Source organism: Miscanthus floridulus, chromosome 14 (genome assembly GCF_019320115.1).
Source record: "Miscanthus floridulus cultivar M001 chromosome 14, ASM1932011v1, whole genome shotgun sequence".
Taxonomy (NCBI): domain Eukaryota; kingdom Viridiplantae; phylum Streptophyta; class Magnoliopsida; order Poales; family Poaceae; genus Miscanthus; species Miscanthus floridulus.
Genome location: NC_089593.1, coordinates 71,993,485 through 72,015,590, shown reverse-complemented (window position 1 = coordinate 72,015,590; position 22,106 = coordinate 71,993,485). Strand labels below are relative to the sequence as shown.

The 22,106-nt window shown below is 44.6% G+C and overlaps 1 protein-coding gene across 2 annotated transcripts; it reads right to left on the bottom strand.

Annotated features, from left to right (window-relative positions):
* Positions 1–4,164: 4,164 nt before the first annotated feature.
* LOC136505016 (uncharacterized) lies at positions 4,165–9,694 on the bottom strand. 2 transcript variants are annotated; one of them, XM_066500078.1, is made up of 6 exons: positions 9,306–9,694; positions 8,619–8,773; positions 8,044–8,177; positions 6,751–6,977; positions 5,892–6,639; positions 4,165–5,795 (listed from the first exon to the last, which is right to left on the bottom strand). In XM_066500078.1, the coding sequence occupies exons 4-6, from the start codon at positions 6,973–6,975 to the stop codon at positions 4,375–4,377; spliced, it is 2,394 nt and encodes a 797-aa protein (XP_066356175.1). In that variant the 5' UTR covers positions 6,976–6,977; positions 8,044–8,177; positions 8,619–8,773; positions 9,306–9,694; the 3' UTR covers positions 4,165–4,374. The 2 variants fall into 2 exon arrangements, with proteins under 2 accessions (XP_066356175.1, XP_066356176.1); XM_066500079.1 differs by having other exon boundaries at positions 9,314–9,694.
* Positions 9,695–22,106: the final 12,412 nt, after the last annotated feature.

Below are 22,106 nucleotides of genomic sequence, written 5' to 3'. Positions count from 1 at the left end.
TTGTTTGGTGCTTAGGTCCCATTTTTGTTTGCTGGAGTTATGTTTGTTTTCGTGTCTGTGGACTGTGTGCCTTGTACTTGTTTTAGAATTACTGATCGCGGGGACGGACAATTTGCTATAGTGAAAGTTTTTACCTTAAAATTGTCTCTGTATTCCATTTTTTTCTTCTTCTTTTGAACATTATGTATCTCTGTATTCCAAATAAGATCTGAAATTTATGGGAACCTCACGGTACTACACAATGCAGTGCACGCTCAACTAGGAGTGAATCATGATGAATGCATTGCAAGGACTCCATGCATGGTTGGTTAGCTAGCCAGGCAGTTGATCTTCATTCTTTCTGTAGAAAAGGAATGCATTTGGCCTTGACTGCCATTTACAATCTCGTCCTTGCTCCATGCCTTGCAGAAAGGTACAAAAGTAAATGGCCCCATTGTCATATACTGCATAGAGGTGTACATAGGACCAGACAGTGACTCATCCATGAGAAATTTCTCATAGGTTAAAACTTAAAAGAGAAGAAAAGGCGTGTGAGACAGAAAAGAAATTCAGCAAGGCAAAAGTCCACTCATTGTAGGTAGTGGCTTGGCAATCCTTTTGAGGAGGTCTCCTCTTTTGTGGTTTGTGTTATGTGCCTGCTGTTCTTGCTCTAAGCACAATGTCTTTTTGTGAAGTGGTGGTGGTGAACACAGGCTGACAGAGTGACAGATGGGTCCGGCTAAACTGCACATGATGGGGTCCGATTGTCTGTCACTCTATGTAAAGGAGTTCCTTAAAGAGATCATCACCCGTAGAAGTGCCTTTTGTGCACCGTGGATCCACAGGGCCATTGCATGGGGAGATAGGATCATAGGATGATCTTTCCTGCTTTGTGCCATGCTTTGGTGCTCACATATCTTGCTTGCAACCTTTGACGCAAGATACGAACGATCATGTTGCTCCTCTTTTGGTTGCGGCAAGTTGAGTGTCTGTAACTCTTGTACTAAACCATCATCGTTTACCATGTCAAAAATTCAGAATTGTCTATGCAAGTTAATTGTGAAAATCCAAAAGTTATCACTGATATTTTGTGCCGCATCATATATATGTCTTTGTGCTTCTTGTGGGCACAACAAAAAATTCAAAGCAAAGCAAATGCAAACTGATGAATATAAAATTTAACAGATTAGTGAAACAAAATAACTATTCGAGAAACTTACACTCAAAACCATTGATAGAAACTGTAACAAGAAGACTATGGAGGCATGGAAATATTTTCAGATGCATCCCTGGTGCTTCCTGGTTGATGTTCCTTTTCTCAATTACTCAATAAGTCTTTTCACTGATCAAAGTAGAAAGAGTGCTGATGCCTGTAAGCCTTTTCGTGGGCCCACCAGTCTACGGACCTTGCTTAAAACCCTTGGTTAATCACAATTCACAGACCGTGTGCGTCCACGAATGCTGTAAATCTGTAATCAGTGTAGCCGTAGCACAAGGATGGCCGCGGAAGCAATCCTGCTGCTGCCATGCCGTATCCAGAACAGGCATATGGTTCTGGCATTTGCAGGCTTTGCTACCACCTGAGGATTGGTCATTGGAAAATCACTGTATTTGACTGATCTTCTTAATAGCAGGGCTTTTCGTCTCTGGATGGTCTATATCTACTCGAATTTATATGGGCTAGTGCACATAAACCCATACACAGAAATTCTAATAAATCCCAAAGATACATTGCTTCTATCCCTAATTGGTTTTAATATTTAAACCCACTAATAGAAGTAGAAGGTGCGATCAGTACCATATTGCTAGTTAATATGAAGGTAGCTAATTCTCCTCCCTATATGTACCAAACCCGCCTAGGAAAGGCGCACAGAATTACTAAATGGGATCTAGGTTTAGGAATTCCTAAGGTAGATCAGATTTTTTCCCCCTCCTCTCTGTTGCGCCCTCACCATAGAGGCCAAATAAGTTTTTTTGAAAGTGCTTTGCGCAACTACTCGCGTTCTTCACCATGGGTCGCCTTTAGGCCAAAGACAACTAATGCTACTGTACTACTTCGATCAGTCGTCAACAACATTGCTCCTCCCCCCAGCCATGATGACCAATCAACTCGATCATTGTCGTGTGGATTGTTGCTACATCAAGTCACTGCATTGCATCGAGTTACTACACTACATCAGCGAAGTTCGATTACATCAACATAGCCAGTTAGACCCGAGTAATAGCATCGTCGATGCCCCCGGCGCTGGTCATGTTTAAGGGTACAATTTACTATACCACTCTAAATGGCGTACCCAGTGCAGAGAGCTCCCGCTCTGTGCGGGGTCTGGAAAAGGGTGTCAGTGGCAAGCCTTACCCTCGCGCTGTGCAATGCGAGGAGACCGCGACTCGAACCCGGGACCTTCCGGTCACAGACGGTACAATTTACTATACCACTCTATTATAGTTTATTTTGTTATACTACTACTACTACTATGTATATGCTAATTTATGAGAATAACATGCTTTATTTAATTAATACTAGAATTGTGCATGTATTAACTTTGTCATGTTTATATTTGGAATATAATCCTGCAAATGCCTAATTCTCCAACAATATCGACTTAATTTAATCAATGTTTATGTTTATGGTATTAGGGCAAATACATAGGTTGTTTTATGCATTGTCACATAATCTTGAGATGATAGGATGTCATCTTTAAGGTGTCTCGTAGTAATTTCATAGTCCCTTAATTTTGTGCTAAAGAACAAATCAATGTTGTGAGTTGTATGACAACAACCCATAAAAATGATGCATGAGTGGTCCTATATCCCTCAGTTTTATCTTATAAGATGGCTGCTTCATGAAACTATTGATTTCACTTAGTCCACATCATAAAAGCATTACATGAGGCTGAGATATGAGATGGCTAATATCTATCAAATCAATTTAGAAGGTAATTTATGGTTGCGTATCAAACCAATGTGCAACTAGTTGTCTCGTGTAAGGTGCTAAGGAGTCAATTTTGCAAGAAAACATAATTGATATTGTAACAGGACAATAAACTATTTTGACACATATAGTTATGTGAAAATTATCCTTGGCCAATTTTTTAAATATAGTTTACTTTTTAAACCATACCCATTACTTAAATAAAACAATACTTTTTTACATGAAAAAATAATATTACTAGATTATTAATCCTAGAAAGATACTTCAATGGCATCGTATTGTATATTATTTTTTTGTAACACGTGTTAGGATACTGGAATATGTTTACAGTAGATATTGTAGGTTTTCGTTGATTCATGCCTTACTTGAATGCTCTGCAACTGCAAGCGTCGAGATGCTTCAGAAAAGTGAGAAAATCTCGGAGTGAATACCAAATTGATAACCGAAACGTAATGGCCCAACTAAGACCATTGATGGGCTGGGCTCGTTTTCCAAGGCACACTGCCCTAACCAAGCCCCGTAAAAGCCCAAGTGGGTGTTTGCCTTGTCATGCTGGGACCTTTTTTCAAACTGGGCCTGCGGAGTGCTTTGGTGTGGACAGACGAGGGGATTTTTTTAACCTCAGCCTAAAATTCGCTCCCACGGAGAGTCGAACCCAGAACCTAAGGAGTACCGCCGGGACGCTATAACCAGTAGGACTAGAGGCCCTTTGGCGGGACCTTTTTTCAGATAAAATTAAAAAAAAACTTCCGCTAAAAAAAAGATAAAAAAAGGCTTTATTGAACGCAAGACAATTACACCCGTCCTTCATCACACATTCCTACTATTCGAGGACTTACTGGGGTCCTAGATAATAGGTTGTCAGGCTATCAAATTTTAGTTTCATTAGTCCGTAAACACATAAAAATTGTAATCAAAATTAGGAAAAAAAAACGCATAGAAAAAATTATAAGGTTCCAAATAGGGCTTGTACGGCTACGTCACTGTTCATAACAGGAGGGGAGAAGTAGTGGAAATCAGCAAAGTTGTAACGACCTCCATCCCACAAATTGACAACATGTCTTGTATTTGTCATGAAAGTACTAAGAACGAACACATGACAATAACAAACCTGCTGCCTACCCAACATGACTACTCAGAGCATGATATCACACTGGCATGTCAGCCTGATAAAACAATCAGATGCACTACGGAAAAGGAAAACAGAATTCTAACAAACTCGTAGAAAGGCTAATTCTCCGGGTGCGTTTCTTTAGGATTAGAGTTCATTTCAAAGAGAGAGAGATGTACAAAATGTTTTCATCCGATCAGGTCTCAGGGGCCCAAATTAGTACTGAGAAGCATGTACAATTGTCACTGATTACTTTTATAACCTACTAGTTCCCCAATTTCCCTCGTCAGGCAAAAAAAAAGAGTTTCTGAATTCTGACCAATTCTCATCAGCTAAGGTACCTAAAACTCTCTCAAGCTACACGCAACGATGCATTGTTCACCGGCGGGTATCTCAGCCTTCGACAGCGTCTGGTGGTCCTTCCCCACCTTGTTATGCCCAGTGCATCCGCGTCCAAGTCAGCAGGGACAAGAGATGGTGATGCCTGTGGTGGTGGGCTGACCTTGGTTTCGTCTACCTCCATGGCAACAGCCACGCTTCTTGCCCGGCGCCTCCCTCTCGGCTGCTGCTTGTTCCTGCCACGTTTCGCGGGCGTGGCTGGCTTGGACCTTCCAAGTGCACGAAGATCCTCTGATACCTCGTGCTTCGGTAATGACGCAAGGCTTGGCAGGATGTCCTTCTGAAAGTCTTTCCTCTGTCGACGTCCTCGCCCTCTACCTCTCTGAGGTTTTGAGACAAGATCTGAAGCTGCAGAGCTATGGCCACAGTTACGGTTATCCTCCTGGGTGGTTCTTTGTGTTGAATGGTACTCGTTGCTTTTGGTTTCTTGCAGCTTCAGTGTTGCAGCCTCAAAGTCATCATCACTGTCCTTGTCCAACACTGTGTTATCTTTGGATATAGCTAGGTCAGCGAACCAATGCAAAATGTCAGGTTGAGGAGATGCTGGCTGAACGCTATCATTCCACATTTCTACCAGCCTCTCTGCTGCTGCTATGGCAAGAGAATCCTGTGAAGGATCATTGGGTTCATGAGGAACAATTTCACCTGATTCATGAGCATCCATCTCTGGATCATCGATTATTGACAAGGCTTCATTCAGGTCAATGAGATTCCTAATATCTGTGTCACTTTCCTTGCACTGGGGTTGAATTTCCATGTCAGCTTCACACTTAATCGATGGTCCAATGTTTAGGTCATACTGTAAAGTGGGTGAACACTGAGAATCTTTTTCAGCGCCATCACTGATGGGGAAGGCGGGGACTCTTGTGCTACTTTCTGAATATAATGTGGGGCAGGGCAAAATCTGGGAATGGTCCTTTGCATAACTTGATGGGACTTGTGATTCCATCAGGCTTACTGGTTTCTTGAGCCTGATATCAACCACTGATTTCTCGCTTCCCTGTTCAAAAGTGGCAGCGGCATCAACCGGTGTGTCATTCAGATCTATATCCATCAGGTTATCATGGAGTGCAGGAAGCTTTTGATATCCTGCACCTCCCTGAATCTTCAGTGAATGATGATAGGGTGCCTTTGAAGTAGAATCCATCGAGATACCATTGGAAAGGGCATCCTTAGCAGTGAATGTTTCAGCAGCACCACAATGACTCTTAGTCAAGTAGCTTGTGTTGTTGCTTTGCCATGGAGGATTCAGTGCATGATTGAAGCCAAGCGGAGCAAGGATCGAGTGATTGAAGGTGCTAGCACTGGGAGCGTAATGCCCCATTGAGGAACCAGTACAATTTTGTTTGTACCATGCCATGCTAGTGTTTGAGTCTGAATAAGAAATAGGAAACTACATTAGTGTGCACTGATGATAGTGATTTAAATACAAAGGTATAAAACATGCCCAAAAAAAGTTGTAGATCTTACCATCCTTTCTCTGTTGAAATGAATTGTTGCTCCTTATTTCCTCATTTGCTCCAAAGAACCTTGAACCAGATGCTTTACCAGGACATTTTTCTTTTAGTTTTGCTTCCAAGCTTATGAGGTTCAAGTTCACTCCCTGTGATACATGACGCTGGTTCTGGGGAGCAGATATTCCCACACCAAGAAAATCTGTTATATTCATACTAGATGATTCTTCAACTGGTTTATTCAGTATATGCGCAGCTGAGCTGTGATGTGCCTGTATATCAGTACTCCAACTCTTCATATGTGAATAGCCCTCACTATTTTGAAGGTTGAGCTTGACATTTCCAAAAAGAACAGAACCATTAGCCCCAGGCAAACTTTTCGAAGGCCTCACTTCCAGTATCTCCACATCATCATCATCATCATCGTCGTCGTCATCGTCGTCGTCAGCGTATACATCTGCTGGAAGCTGCAGGTCGAACATTTTCTTTTGAGGCCTAACATTGTTATGCCTCAAAGGAGTTCCACTCACACTATATTGTGAACTACTTTCATTTATCAAATCGATGCATGATTGCTTAGGATCATGTCCAGAAATAGGATTTGCAGTTTGCTGCATTCCTTTAACATCACCAAGCAGTGCCTGTGATGCAGAGGACCTTGGCTGCAATACATCTGCATAACTAGGACAACCATTGAGCTCTTCTCTTTGGAACCGTGCCATTAGGTCGTTCTGAATTTTGTAAAGACGGTGAAGCTCATACACCTACATAGACATCAAAATGGTAAAGGAAATGAGCTATTAGAACTATAGACAAAAATAAGAAAACAACACCACTGTAAGGAATGCCTTTTTTATAGCTTCATCAAAACATACCTGTTTCCGAAATGTAGCTTCATGTACAAGCATTGTCCGCTTTATCATTTCCTTGTCGTAATGTACAGATCCATTTGAAGCTATTATTGTGAACTTCTCAGCAAGATACACACTTGGTTTGTTCTCCTTGTGATACGGCAACACATTGCCATTAGAATTTACACTAGAATGTTCCATGTCAAAGTATTCTGGAATATAGGTCTCGCCCTCAGCTTTTATTCCCATATCTGTCAAGTAATGACACAGAAAAGTTAGGTTAGAGCTATCATTAGAGAATCACAACAAATCAGCACAAAAATTGTCTATAAGCACAGCCTTCCTTTTGGATTTCACTTTGGAAAATATGATAAGGTGCACATGCTAAAATGGCCACAACTGTAATGCTATTAACATATAGATGCCATAACAGAATGTTTCATTAAGTCGATAGAAAATTGTCCATATTTGCAGCCTCTTTGGACTTCACATAAGGAAAAAAAATGAGAAAGGAAACATGATGAAATGACCAAAAAGAGGGTGCTACCGAACATTAAAAAACCATCCTATAGGTAAATGGCAATACTGTAGTAATGTGATCTTTGCATGGGACAGGAAGTTGACCACATATAAACAACACTCTACACCCCCAAAGAAAATTACCCACTTTCAACAGATTAAACTCATTAGCTGATTAAATGTTTTTATCACAATTACAGCCTCTCTTAATGTTTTCCAGCCCAAATGGCATTGGCCTAGAAAAGTCTGATCAACCAATATGCCATATTTTATCAATATCAAGAATAAGGAGGCAGAGCAACAGTAGCCTTTGTCTACCCATGACAATTATTTCAGACATAAACAAAACATCTTTTTTGTTGGAACATCAACTGGTACATCTCTACTCTAACAGTCTTCACTGAATTTGCAATGTCTAATAGTCTAGACCCTGGCTTTCGCTTTCTGTAAACAATGAATTATGGTCCATTATAGCTCTTTATTTAATCACGACATAAAAGATCAATTAACAGTTACAGACACTGAATATCAAAGCATTGACTTTCAAGCCCACATTTGGGAAAATATCGTCAAACATAATAACCAATTCAACAAAATATAGTTTTATTCATGCAAAAGAGGAGAACCACCACACAAAAGTAAACTGTATCAATGTTATGGACAGATGTTTGAATTTGTTAGTATCATTAATTTTGCTACAGCTAATTACATTTCTGGAATCAGTCCAGATAATTAAGAAGCCAAAAACTGAAATAAACATCATGGTTTGGAGACCGGGTGTGAAGATATCTAACTTACAAAGTGGTCAAATATGAAACAGTACCCAGTGGAAGAATATGCAGATGAAGTCTCTGTAGTTCAAGGACCACTGGCTTGTTCAGCCAGCTTATTCAGCACCTTTTGCAGCACAGGAAAATGCACCTGTAAGTGACCTGAAAATTGGCAATCACAGCTCGTAAGCAGACATAAAACAGAATCGGAAGTAAGCCCCTAATTTCTGCAAACTCTGACCATGAGTAATCATCACAACTTTAAATAATGTAACTGGAGTGGAGACCAAATTGCAATGGGAGTTAAACAAGTAATCAACATCCCAGAAAATTAGTTTTGCTTGGGAAAATATCTAAGTGCCAGTAATCTTATCTATCGAAGAAAATGCTGAAAATCTAGTCCAAAGTGAGTGAAACAGCACAGAGGTGAAGCCCTCGAACCACATCACAAGAATGCACATAAAGAAAGCATTACTTAGCCATTCTTTACAGACACTTCAATTTTGATCAACAAGTAAGATAAGGATCTTCTCTGATGACAACCAGAAGGTAAAACAAGCATTGGTTCAGAAAACCGCAAGAAGGTCATCTCATACTACTTACCAAGTTCTGGAATGCAAAACGACGGTGGCTGAGGGATTCTGCGAGCCGAGCCTGAAGCCTCTGTATGTGAAGAAACTGAGCTATGAATGCCAGCTTATCAGTTCGTCTTTATAATAAGCAGAAGAAAATTCCAGGTTACGTCGGCAACAAGAGACCTGTAATTTGGCATTTGCAGGACGTCAGGGTATGGGAAGAAAAAGAAAATGTTAAGGGAAATAAATGCATGCGACAAAAAAATTGAAGACAAGATCACAAACCGCAGGAAACTGTGGAGCCAGAAGGATTCCAAACATTAAATTAAAGCGCTAAAAAAACCAGAGCTTTCCGAAACAATTCTTGAAACCACAACATCACAAGCACACTGCAAGAACAATAATCAAACCAAAACCAAGAAAGCTGCCGGCTTTCCGACACTATTATCCAACCAAAAAGCGCAACCAAAACCACGAAATCGAAAAGGACACGAATTTTTCGCGCACACAAAATATAGGCAGAAGTAGAACATCATATGGCCAAATCTAGGCAGAAGTAGAACATCATCATATGGCCAAGAAACAGAGGGGAGAACCTCCAAGAACAAGGCTTCCGACCCGACCTCCTCCGCTGAAACAATGGCGACCAGACCGAACCAGACCAGACCAGACCAGAGGGAAGCAGCCAAGAACAGGAGATAATCCGTCCCCTCACCTGCTCACCATGTCACGGGGAGACGAAGCCCACCGGCCGCATTGGAACTGCCATGATCCAACAAAAGATTCCGCATTTCCCCACTTCCTCAAACAAGGAGACAAGGCCAACCAAACAAACAGCAACACCTATAAACAAGTACTAATTTATCGCCATCCACATGGACAGAGATACAATCCTTCGTCACTAGACCATGGACGGGAGGAGACCCAGATTAGATTGGCCGGCAGACGACGATGAGAGGGATCTTCTCCTCCTCGACTCCCTCTCTCTTGCTCTCTCCCCTTTCTCTATCTAGTGGAGAAGAAGAGGAGAAAAAAAATGGCTTCTCGAAGAACAGGAAAAGTTTGTCTAACTTCTGGTCTTCTTAGCCCTTGTTTAGTTCGAGGAATTTGGATTTTGGGCTACTGTAGCACATTCGTTTTTATTTGACAAATAGTGTTCAAACATAGACTAAGGCTCAAAACGTTCTTCTCGTAATTTTCCACCAAACTGTGCAATTAGTTTTTCTTTTCGTCTACATTTAATGCTCTATGCATGGGCCGCAAATATTCGATGTGACAGGTACTATAGCAACTTTTTAGAAATTGAGGTGGAACTAAAGCTTATTCTCTGCGGGCTCCTCTTGTAGGAGGACTGGAGGAGTATACTGTTCTCACTCTACCAAGGTTTGGTGGTGGATAGGAGAAGGCATTGATTTTCTTCATCACTTTGCATTGGGTTTTGGGGTGGAAAAAGCCATAAATTAGGGGCTTCTCTGTGCCTTTCCCATTCCTCTCTTCTTCTTTTTCTTCCCTGTGGTGAGTTCAGTCTTTTGGACAATTTCAGACACCTCTCTCTCTCTCTCTCGTCTGTAGGAGCGTAGTAGTGCCTTTCTGGCTTTCTCTCTCTCCTGTGCCTCTGATTGGAGTATGGAGAAAGGAAAGGCAGGAAGATCATAAATTCTTGTCCCCTAGCTGACTGGTGACAAATTCACAACTAATCACCTGATATTTTCAAAGTGCTGCTGAAAGGGATGTATTATCTTGTCGTTGATCTAGACACAGGTGTTTCTTTCCTCGCTAATTTTGGTTTAGATTTATGAGTACTAGTGCATAAAAAAAATCCGGAACAGTAGTCAAAAGCCGGAGCCGTTTCTTCAATTCATTTCTTTCTCCGGGTGCGTAATGGATGGATAGTTTAATGAGACATTATGTCATTTTTCTGGACCTGGATTCGAAGGATTCCTATTGTACTCGCGTCCATTGTACTGGTCAATTCTTCCAGACAAGGACAATCATTTATCAAAACCATTACACAAACTTGGATAAAAAATGCATGGTACTATGCATCGGTACCTACCTACCGAGATGTTCAATTGATGGAGTATTTCTTCCCCAAACCACTATTGTCTATTTCTCGCATACATAATAAGAACGCAGTCTCTATAACGGCGATGGGTCTCTCGCATACATAATAAGAACGCAGTCTCTATAACGGTGATGGGTCGTGCGTTCGTGCACTCACGCCACCCATGCGCGCGCCGCACGCCAGAGGAAGAAGAAAGGGTCAGGGAATCAACTCACTGGCGACTCTAGAAGAGACTTTACAAGGCGGCGGTCGTGACACGGCGGTGGTGACGGGCGGGGCTAGGCGGTGGGCCGCCACCCGCCAGGGCGATGGGAGATGTCGACTACGGCCCCGTTCGCTTTGCTGAAAAAACAAACCGAAACACTGTTGCCGGCTGATTTGTTGTGAGAGAAAAAACACTGTTCCGGCTGAAAAAACAAGCTAAAAAGTATGGATTATAAGACAAGCGAACAGGGCCTAGGTGGGGCTAGTGGCGGGGGAGTCGCAACGTGGGTGATTAGGGGAGGACGGGACCGAGGGCTAGGGGCTGAGGCGGGTGGCGCGGCGAGGTGGCGGGTGGTGGAAGCTAGAGGTGGGGTGGGGGGTGAGGTCTCGTGCTCCTTAAATGCGTGACCCGTCGGCTGTCACGCGTTAACTCCGTCCTAATTGAAAGGATCAAGATGCCCAAGAGGGGGGGTGAATTGGGCTAATTCTAAATTTTCTTGCAATAATCAAATCCTACGGATAGCCCAATTAACCCCTTGTGCCTAGAAAAGTGTTTATATCAAACTAATGCACAACAACCTCTCAACCTAAGTTCCAAACTTACTCTAGCAAGCAATTCTTATGGAAATAAAAACAAGTATTGAATTGCTCAAAGTAAATGCTCAAAGTAAGTGCTCAAAGTAAATAGAGAGAGAAAGGAACGCGGCGATGTTTTGCCGAGGTATCGGAGAGTCGCCACTCCCCACTAGTCCTCGTTGGAGCACCCGCGCAAGGGTGTAGCTCCCCCTTGATCCGCGCAAGGATCAAGTGCTCTCTACGGGTTGATTCTTCGACACTCCGTCGCGGCGAATCACCCAAAACCGCTCACAACTTGAGTTGGGTCACCCACAAGCTCCGCCGGGTGAACACCAAACTCCCAATCACCACCAAGCCGTCTAGGTGATGGCGATCACCAAGAGTAACAAGCACGAACTCTCACTTGACCACGCGAAGCCTAATGAGAAGATGGATGCACACTTTGCTACTCTTGATTTGCTAGTGAGGCTACTCTCTTGGATTCTCGAATCACAAACACCTCACTAGGACCTTGCTCTTCTTGGCACTCACAAACGTGTTTCTCAGCTGTTGGAATGAGCAAAAGATACTCCACTCACGAGTGGAGCTTCTATTTATAAGCCAGCCTGAAAAACGAACCGTTATGAGCTTCTGCGGGATGACCGGACGCTCCGGTCGTGATGACCGGACGCTCCGGTCAGTTCAACCCGCGAATCAGTTTTCAAGTGATGACCGGACGCTGTCAGGGTCCGGTCAGTACCGACCGGACGCGTCCGGTCGCTCTTGGATGCTTACTGTAAACGACCGGACGCTGGATACACAGGGTCCGGTCACACTGACCGGACGCGTCCGGTCACTCTTTCCCAAGTCTGGACCCTTACTGGAGTCGACCGGACGCTGGCCCTCAGCGTCCGGTCACATGACCTTCCCAGCGTCCGGTCACACCAGACTTGATCTTCATGGTCAAATGAACTGACCGGACCCTGCGGCCAGCGTCCGGTCGCACCGGAGCCAGCGTCCGGTCAGTGTTTGACCCTCCATTCACTTCCAACTTCCGAACATATGTGAATGAAGTTTGCTCCAAAAGATCTTAGGCATTCATAGGAGCTACCTAGAGCTAGTTTTAACAAGTGTGCACCACACCTAACTCACTAGACTCAACTAGGTCAAGCTACCCGTTCATACCCCCCTTCATAGTACGGCCAAAGGAAAAACAAAGTCCTAAACTACTCTAAGTGTCTCTCCAACTTCAATCGACACTTAGAACTAGTTATCCTTAACCTTGTCGTCCATCCTTTGAAAACCGAAACGATTTCCATCGTAGGGGCATGACAACCTCGATTGCCCAATCGATCTCTATTACCATGACCTAACTTAATTGTCTCTGCAAAACACACGTTAGTCATAGTAATCTTGTATTGACATTAATCACCGAAATCCAACTAGGGGCCTAGATGCTTTCAATCTCCCCCTTTTTGGTGATTGATGACAATACCACCTCGAGTATGTTATGGAGTGAGGTTTTTGACGGGCTTGGTTCATATAAGCTTTTGTCAATAAGAACAAAGAGTTAGTCACGCTTATATGACCCAAGCCAACACAATGTACTCAAAGAATATGAATTAAGCATGAGTACAAATAACAAAGCTCATTTGCTTCGAAGTGTAAACGCGGAAGCAAAAACAAATGAGCATTACACAGGTGATATGACATATAGATAAAGCAAAGTAGAAGTCACACATGTCAAATATCACAACCACGTAGATAGCACTATCACATATAAATAAGAGTATGCATGAAAGTAAACACACGAATGCATAAGTAATAGTGTATCACACAAATAAAACTCCAAAAGTATATAATAAGCTAATACTAGATAACTAGCTCCCCCTGAAACTCGCTCCCCCTAAGTCTACATACTCAAACCCTCTCCCCCTTTGGCGTCAAACACCAAAACCTAGGGGTCGGACGGCGGGGCTGCAGCGGACGAGTCGGGCGCTGAAGTACGTGGAGCAAGGATGGAACTGGGCGCCATCATCATCTGACCCTGAGCTCTGAACTGACTGACCCTCTGAAGCAGGAAGTGTCGCTGAAGCGGTCTGGGTCTGAGCTGGTGCTGCCTGTGAAGCTGCAAGTATGTCTGTCGTAGGATCTGACGAGGCGACAGACGAGGGGAGCCTCTGAGTAGTCATGATAGCTGGAGCTGCTGTAGACGGACCGGCAGTATGCATGTGAGGCGGAGTAGGCATGCCGGTCAACTCACTGAATGATGCTCCAAGACTCCTGGAGACTGACGACTCAGGCACGAATAGTGAGGACGTCTGCTCTGGTGAGAAACCCGTGTGATAAGGAGTGAACTGCGGGGCTACACCAGGTGAGGCTAACCACTGGGACACCTGTACAGGAGGTGAAGGAAACTGAGCTGGAGGCTGTCCCTGACTCTGAAGCCCGATAGGCTGTACTGCTGGAGTCGTCGAAGTGGTAGGAGGCTGTGCAAGCTGGGGCGAAGTCTGTGGCAGTGGGATCCCAATGGCTGTCACTACATGCTGCATGAATCCCATGAGCTGCTGCTGCATAAGTAACTGCTGGTGCTGAAGGAGCTGCTGCTGCCGCTGAAACTCGTCCTGACGAGCCTGAAACTGTGCGAAGTTTGTAGCTGTCTCCTGTGCCTGTCGTGTCTGATCCTGCTGCATCCGCTCAAGAATAGCAATGAGAGCGGGGTCTGTCTGTGGAGCAGGTGGAGCAGAACTGGAGCTACCTGCCTCTGCATCGTGTCTGCGTGGAGGCATCTGAGGTATAGGCTGGTAGTCGTCGTCGGAGCTGTCACTGTACTCACTCACCTCCTGCTGTGCCTCTAGCTCCGCCTCCTCAGTGGCTGCAATCCCTCTGATGATCTCGTCCTGCTGAGCTGCGGACTCTGGCACGTCGGGACGACGGCTAGGCTGTCTGGGTGCCGGAGGAGTGGCGTGTCTGATCCTCTGTGACAGGTTGTAAGCTGGGAATTCCGTAGTGGCACCTGTATACTCATCCATCATGCCAGGGGGCTTATCAATCACAACTCTGCGGATGAGAAACGTGATCCAGTGAGCATAGGGAAGCTGCCTGCGACCCTTGAATCCCTCAGCTATAGTATCCTCCATCTCTGAAAGAAGGAGGTCCCAGATGTCAAACACTGTCATCTGCATAATGGCATTGAGAAGCCAGAGCTGTAAGCGAGTCAGGCCCTCCCTGTATCCCAACCTGGGAAGCAGTGTCCTCCTGATGATGGCCTCTAGTATCCTCGCTGTAGGAGTCAAGTCACTGGGGTTCCTGCTCGACCCCTCACCAAACGGCTCCTTGAAGCAATGGCGCACTAAGTCTGTAGGGGGCACCAACCCTCCATGAGGACGCCTGGGAGGCTCCTGATGTCCATAGCAAACCTCATGCATCCTTACAGGCTGCTCCTGTAGTCTCAGTATCTCTCTGGCCCTGCTACTCGTCACTCTATAGTCTTTGCCGTTGAAGGCAAAGTGAATGAATCTGTGATGAGGATCGATGTAGAGCGAGGCATAAAACTGACGAACCCAAGAAGGTACATATATCCCTGTCCGTCCAATCAGATCTGACAGTCCTGGCAAATATGACAAATATTGCCGAATCCCCTCTCCGGCTGCTGCCACAATGGACTCTATCTGACAGACCCTCTGTGATCTGAACACTGCCCCACTGTTGAGATATGCATTGTAGAAATCCTCCTGCAGTGGCGTGTAGAACCCCTCAGCTGCTCTCTCATCCCTCCTCGGAGGAAACCAAACCTCAAACTCAACAAACCGCAGCTGCTGAACCTGCCTGGCTGTAGCGGCCCTCAAGTCGAGGTGAACCACTGGAGGCGGACCCTGTGGTCTGGGCGGAGGGCGTGAACCCCTGCGCTGTGTAGCTGGCCTCGGTGGAACTGCAGCACTGGTACGACTCGAGCGGCGTAGCTGAGGTGCCGGCTCGGTCTCCTGACTCTCCTGAGTCTCCTGGGCTGGCTGAGGCTCTGCTGGTGGAGGCTGCTGCTGTGCTGACGGACCCTCCTCAATGGCAACCCGTCGTCCTGCAAGCGTGGCAGTCCCAGCTGGACTACCGTGACGACGCTCAACCTCCTCAATCGCAGCTCTGACTGCGGGTGAAACTGGCTGATCTGCAATGACAACTCCGCTGCGGGTGCCACCTCTCTCGGCACGCTCTGCGGCCTCTGCAACAGCTGCTGCTCTAGCTGTCTCTGCGTCGGGGTACTTCCGCTTCTTGGATGTTACCTGCTTGGTTGACTTGCCTTTAGATCCGGCTGGCTGGCGAGGCGGGGGCCTCCTATCATCATCACCTGGGCCACCACCAACATTCTTGGTGCGAGCCATCTGACAAGATGGTGAACTGCCGCTGATGAAGATCAACTGTCAAACTGCCGCTTACGAGGCTTGGCCTCGATCCTTACTCGCGAGCTTGGCTCCGAGTTAACTGCCAACTGCCGGACGAAACACAACGGAACCGACTCGCTGCACGAAAGAATAGATGGATATACGAATAAATACCATATGTCTAATAGATACGAAACCCTAGCAGAGAAAGCAATGTAGATGCGAAATTGAATCGAATGGCTTTCTACCTGACAATCAGCGAACCGAGAAGAGATAAGATGTCACACGGGGGATCCTCGGAACCGGGCTAGGGTTAGGTCAAACGCCTGAATGCAATGAGGAATCAGTGCATTTAGAATTTGATCTAGGTTACAACTGTGGAGATCAAGAGTGAAACACAAGACTTGCCTTACCAATCAATGGGAGGGTAGGGCAAGAGCACTTGACGTGAAGACGGGCAGCCTAGGCAACGGTGGAGCGGCGAGCTTCGGCGCGAGGTGGCCGGCGCGGTGCTGCAGAGGCGAGCTGGCGTGGTGGCTCGGCTGCGAAGGCACGACGGCGTGGCTAGGCAGGCGCACGGAGGCGCGGGCGCAAGCTGACCGGAGCAGGTGGCGCGCGGCTAGGCTGCGGCGGCGCGTGGCTGGCAAGGGGGCCGAGCGCGGTGGCGCAAAGGATGGCGGCGACTCGGCGAGGCAGCGGCGGCGCGGCTTGGTGGCTTGGGCTAGGGCACGGCGGCGGCTCGGGCTTAGGTCAAGGAAGAAGAAAAGATTCGGATAAATAACCCCCAAAACGCGACAGAAAAGGAAACGGGAAAAGAGTCCTTAAGACGCGCGAGATCCACTGACCGGACGCTCCGGTGGTAGCGACCGGACGCTACCACCCAGCGTCCGGTCGATTCCAGAGAGGTCCAAATCCTCTGGAATCGGGACCGGACGCGTCCGGTGGTCCATGACCGGACGCAGGCAGGGTCCGGTCAGTACAATTTGATCTTCCTCCAATCGACCGGACGCTGAACCCTTTCTGACCGGACGCACAGACGCAGCGTCCGGTCACTCCTTCAAGCAGCAGTTCACCTCCTGTGAACTGACCGGACGCTGGACAGCAGCGTCCGGTGCAGCGTCCGGTGCACCTTTTCAAGCAAACCTTCAACCTTCCTTCGCGCTGCCTGTTCCCAATCAAGTCCCAACTTAAATAAGATCCAAATAAACACCAATTGGGACTGATGTGAGTGACCTCTCTCAAACCCTCATATTTTTCAAAGTATTTTGCCTTAGGCTATAATTCTTTTTAAGAAAATAGGCAACAAGAGGGCAAATGGAACAAAACGACAAAACAACATTCATGCATATGTAATGCTTGTAAGTAAATCTAGTTGCTTGTCAAGTTTGATCCAAGGTTAAGCTTCTTCACACGCTTTTCGGCGGTTATCTTAACCATGTTAGACAAGCCCTATATGCATTTCCACAAATTAAACATGTTGTATATTACAATGAATGCAAGGGACAACACAAGCTCAATTTTTTGTGAAGTTACTAAAATCAAGTACATTGAGCTCGTTCCGCAATCTACAAAATGTAGCTTCATCTAGCGGTTTAGTGAAGATATCCGCTAATTGATCTTCGGATCTTACACCTTCTAGTGATATATCATTTTTAGCTACATGATCTCTTAGAAAGTGATGGCGGATATCTATATGCTTGGTGCGAGAGTGTTGAACCGGATTATTTGCAAGTTTTACCGCACTTTCATTGTCACACAAAAGAGGTACTTTCTCTAGAACTACTCCATAGTCTAGTAAAGTTTGTTTCATGTATAATATTTGTGCACAACAAGCACCCGCGGCAATGTATTCCGCTTCGGCGGTGGACAAAGCCACACTATTTTGTTTCTTGGAGGACCAAGACACAAGTGATCTACCAAGCAAATGGCACCCTCCGGATGTGCTCTTTCTATCAACTTTGCATCCGGCGTAATCCGAATCGGAATAGCCAATTAATTCAAATAAAGCTCCTTTGGGATACCAAAGGCCAATGCTTGGAGTGTGCTTAAGATACCTAAGGATTCTTTTTACGGCAATTAAATGTGTTTCCTTAGGACTAGCTTGAAACCTAGCACACATACACACACTAAACATGATGTCGGGCCTAGATGCGGTTAAATATAACAAGCTACCAATCATAGAGCGGTAGAGAGTTTGATCAACCGAGTTACCTCCCTCATCTAGGTCGAGATGTCCATTGGTAGGCATTGGGGTCTTGATTGGCTTACATTCATCCATCTTGAATCTCTTGAGAAGGTCTTTTGTGTATTTCTCTTGAGAGATGAAGATGCCTTCTTTCATTTGCTTGACTTGAAAACCAAGAAAGAATGTAAGCTCACCAATCATTGACATCTCGAACTCCTTAGACATCAATTCACCAAATTCTTTGCATGAGTCTTCATTTGATGATCCAAAGATAATATCATCAACATATACTTGACAAATGAAGATATGCCCATCAAGCTTCTTGGTGAATAGTGTGGTGTCGACCTTCCCAATGGTGAAGCCCTTCTCAATAAGGAAATCCCGAAGGCGCTCATACCAAGCTCTTGGGGCTTGCTTAAGCCCATATAGTGCCTTGGACAACCTATAAACATGATTAGGATATCTAGGGTCTTCAAACCCGGGAGGTTGATCAACATAGACTAGTTCATTAATAAAGCCATTTAAGAATGCACTTTTCACATCCATTTGATATAGTTTCATTTCATGATGTGATGCATATGCAAGAAGGATACGGATGGCTTCTAATCTTGCAACCGGTGCAAAGGTTTCTCCAAAATCTAAACCTTCAACTTGAGAGAACCCCTTTGCCACTAGTCTTGCCTTGTTCCTCACAACAACACCTTGATCATCTTGCTTGTTGCGGAACACCCACTTTGTTCCAATCACTCTTGCACCTTTTGGTCGCTCTTCAAGATTCCATACTTCATTGCGAGTGAAGTTGTTCAACTCTTCATGCATGGCATTGATCCAATCCGGATCTTTTAGAGCTTCTTCTACCTTGGTAGGCTCATAGCAAGAGACAAAAGAGTGATGAGCAATAAATGAGGTAAGTTTTTGAGATCTAGTCATCACCCCCTTTGTTGGACTCCCTATGATGAGATCTTGTGGATGATCTTGTAGGAGAGGTGTATTTCTTCTATTGACCACTTGAGGAGGAGGTTGTGGAGCATCAACATCTTGTGCTTGTACCACCATTTGCTCATGGGAGATGTGAGTATCTTCATTTTCTACTCTCCCAACTTTATCACCATCTTGTGGTACATTTGATGAAGAGGGTTGGTTAATAACTTGTACATCATCTTCATCATCTTTTGGCTTGATGTCTCCCACCGGAATATTCTTCATAGCCTCCCTCAATGGTTCATCACCTACATCATCAAGATTCTCATGTGCTCCTTGGGAGCCGTTAGATTCATCAAATTCCACATCATATGTTTCTTCAACCAAGCCGGTGGCATGATTAAATACTCTATATGCTTTGGACTTCGATGAGTAACCAACAAGAAAACCTATATCACAACGCCTTTGAAACTTCCCTAGGTGTTGCCGCTTCTTGTAGATGTAGCACTTGCAACCAAACACCCTAAAGAAGGAGACGTCCGGCTTCTTCCCATTGAGCAACTCATATGGTGTCTTGACAAGGAACTTTTGAAGAAATAGGCGGTTGGATGCATAACATGCGGTGTTGATTGCTTCCGCCCATAGAGCTTCGGGGGTGTTGTACTCATCTAGCATTGTCCTTGCAAGAGTGATCAAAGTCCGGTTCTTCCTCTCAACTACACCATTTTGTTGAGGAGTATAGGTTGCGGAGACTTCATGTTTGATTCCAACTTCATCACAATAAGCTTCTATGTTTGTGTTGTCAAACTCTTTGCCATTGTCACTTCTTATCTTCTTGAGCTTCACTTCAAATTCATTTTGTGCTCTCTTGGCAAACTTCTTGAAACAAGATGCAACTTCGGATTTATCATGAAGGAAGAACACCCATGTATATCTTGAATAGTCATCCACAATCACAAGACAATAGAGATTTCCTCCCAAACTCTTGTATGTTGTTGGTCCGAATAAATCCATGTGTAGGAGTTCTAGCACTCTTGTGGTTGACATGAAAGCTTTGGTTGGATGAGTGTTTGCAACTTGCTTGCCGGCTTGACATGCACTACAAAGCTTGTCCTTCTCAAACTTCACATCCTTCAACCCTCTCACCAAATCATTCTTCATAAGCTTCTTGAGTGAGCTCATCCCAACATGAGCAAGCCTTCTATGCCATAGCCACCCAAGTGTTGTTTTGGTGAATAGGCAAGTCTTCAAGTTTGCATCTTCGGAGGTGAAGTCAACTAGATATAAGTTGTTGTATCTAAATCCATTGAATATCACTTGATTGTCATCTACCTTAGATACAACTACCTCCTTCTCGGTGAACAAGCATTGGAAGCCAAGATCACACAATTGACCAACGGATAGCAAGTTGAAACTCAATGAAGCAACATAGAGCACATTTGAGATGGAATGATCATTTGATATTGCCACTTTGCCCAATCCTTTGACCTTGCCCTTTGAATTATCTCCAAATGTTATTTTCTCTTGTCCATCTACCTCTTCATCTAGTGAGGTGAACATACGAGGATCACCGGTCATATGTTGAGTGCAACCACTATCAATAACCCAATGACTTCCACCGGTCTTGTAGTTCACCTACACACAAGAGATTCAAGCTTTAGGGATCCAAGCTTGTTGAGGGCCCTTCACCTTCTCAACAAGTGACTTAGCCACCCAAATTTTCTTAGGCCTACTCTTGTTGGGGGGACCTAAGAACATGACTTTCATCTTTCCACTCGAATCTTTTCTAAGCATGTAGTGAGCATTGAAAGCAAAGGGTCTAGCATGCTTGGGCAAGGGTTGTGGTGGTGGAGTTTGACACTCATGAGCAAAATGGCCTTCTTGTCCACATTCAAAACATCTCTTTGGCTTTGGTTTTGGCTTTGATTGTTGGTGTTGAGCTTGAGCCTTCTTCTTCTCTACACTTGCCATATATCCAATGCCACTTCTATCCATCTTCATGACGGTATTCATGAGTAGCTCACTTTGGAGATGCTTGCCTCTAGCAAACTTGCTCAATCCCACCTTGAGATGCTCTTTCTCCATCTTGAGCTTCTTGTTCTCTTCCTTGAGAATATCATTGTTCTTCTCCTCCTTGAGTTTCTTGATTTCTTCTTTTAACTTCTCATTCTCAAGGATCACCTCTTTGTCATGATCAAGAGTTTCTAGCACAATGGTGTTGTGACTTTTCATCTCTTCAAGATCTTTCATGAGCTTCTCATTGTTACTCTTGAGCTTGACATACTCATTATAGTCATTGCATTCAACCACTTGCTTGCCCTTGCTACTAGATCCATGCTCAATGCTTTCATCAATTAAATCATCACATGAGGTAGCTATATCAATCTTAACAACATGGTTAGTAGCATCATGTGGCTCATTTGGTAAGAATTCTTGTGCAATAATAAGGGTATCATAATTGATCTTTAGAGTTGCATATTCATCTTTTAGCTTATTGTGACTAGTGATAAGCTCATTGTGTACCCACTCAAGTTTATCATTTTTATCTTTAAGCTCTTTCTTAGAAGATTTGAGCTCCTTGAGTTTGGATGATATAGAATCATTTGTTTCCTTGAGCTCATCATTAGCCTTTTCTAATGTATCACACTTAGCTAAGAGTGAATCATTTTTAGCATCAAGCTTTTCATTTGTAGCTCTACTCTTTCTAATGATCTTAGTATATTTTCTAAGTATTTTGACAAGATCATCATAAGTAGGTGAGTCATCATCATTGCTATCACTATCATCACTAGCATGTTCATCATCACTACTATCATCCACTCTTAGTTACCTTGCGTTCACCTTTGGCCATAAGGCATAGGTGTGTAGAGGATGATGGCGATGGTGGTGGTGAAGATGCAAGATCAATAGCAATGGCGGCCACCTTTTCATCGTCACTATCATCATCGGATGATCCACTTGATGAATCAATGTCCGTGAGCCAATCACCGACAATATAGGCCTTGCCACTCTTCTTCTTCTTGTAGAACTCCCTCTTTTTGCCATCTCTCTTCTTGTATGGCTTGTTCTTCTTCTTTTCATCTTCATCACTTGAATCATCTTTCTTGCCCTTGTTCTTGAACTTGTCTTTCTTGGGCTTTGTGCATTGATGAGCTAGATGACCAAGTTCGCCACAATTGTAGCAATCCATCTCGGAGATTGGCTTTCTTC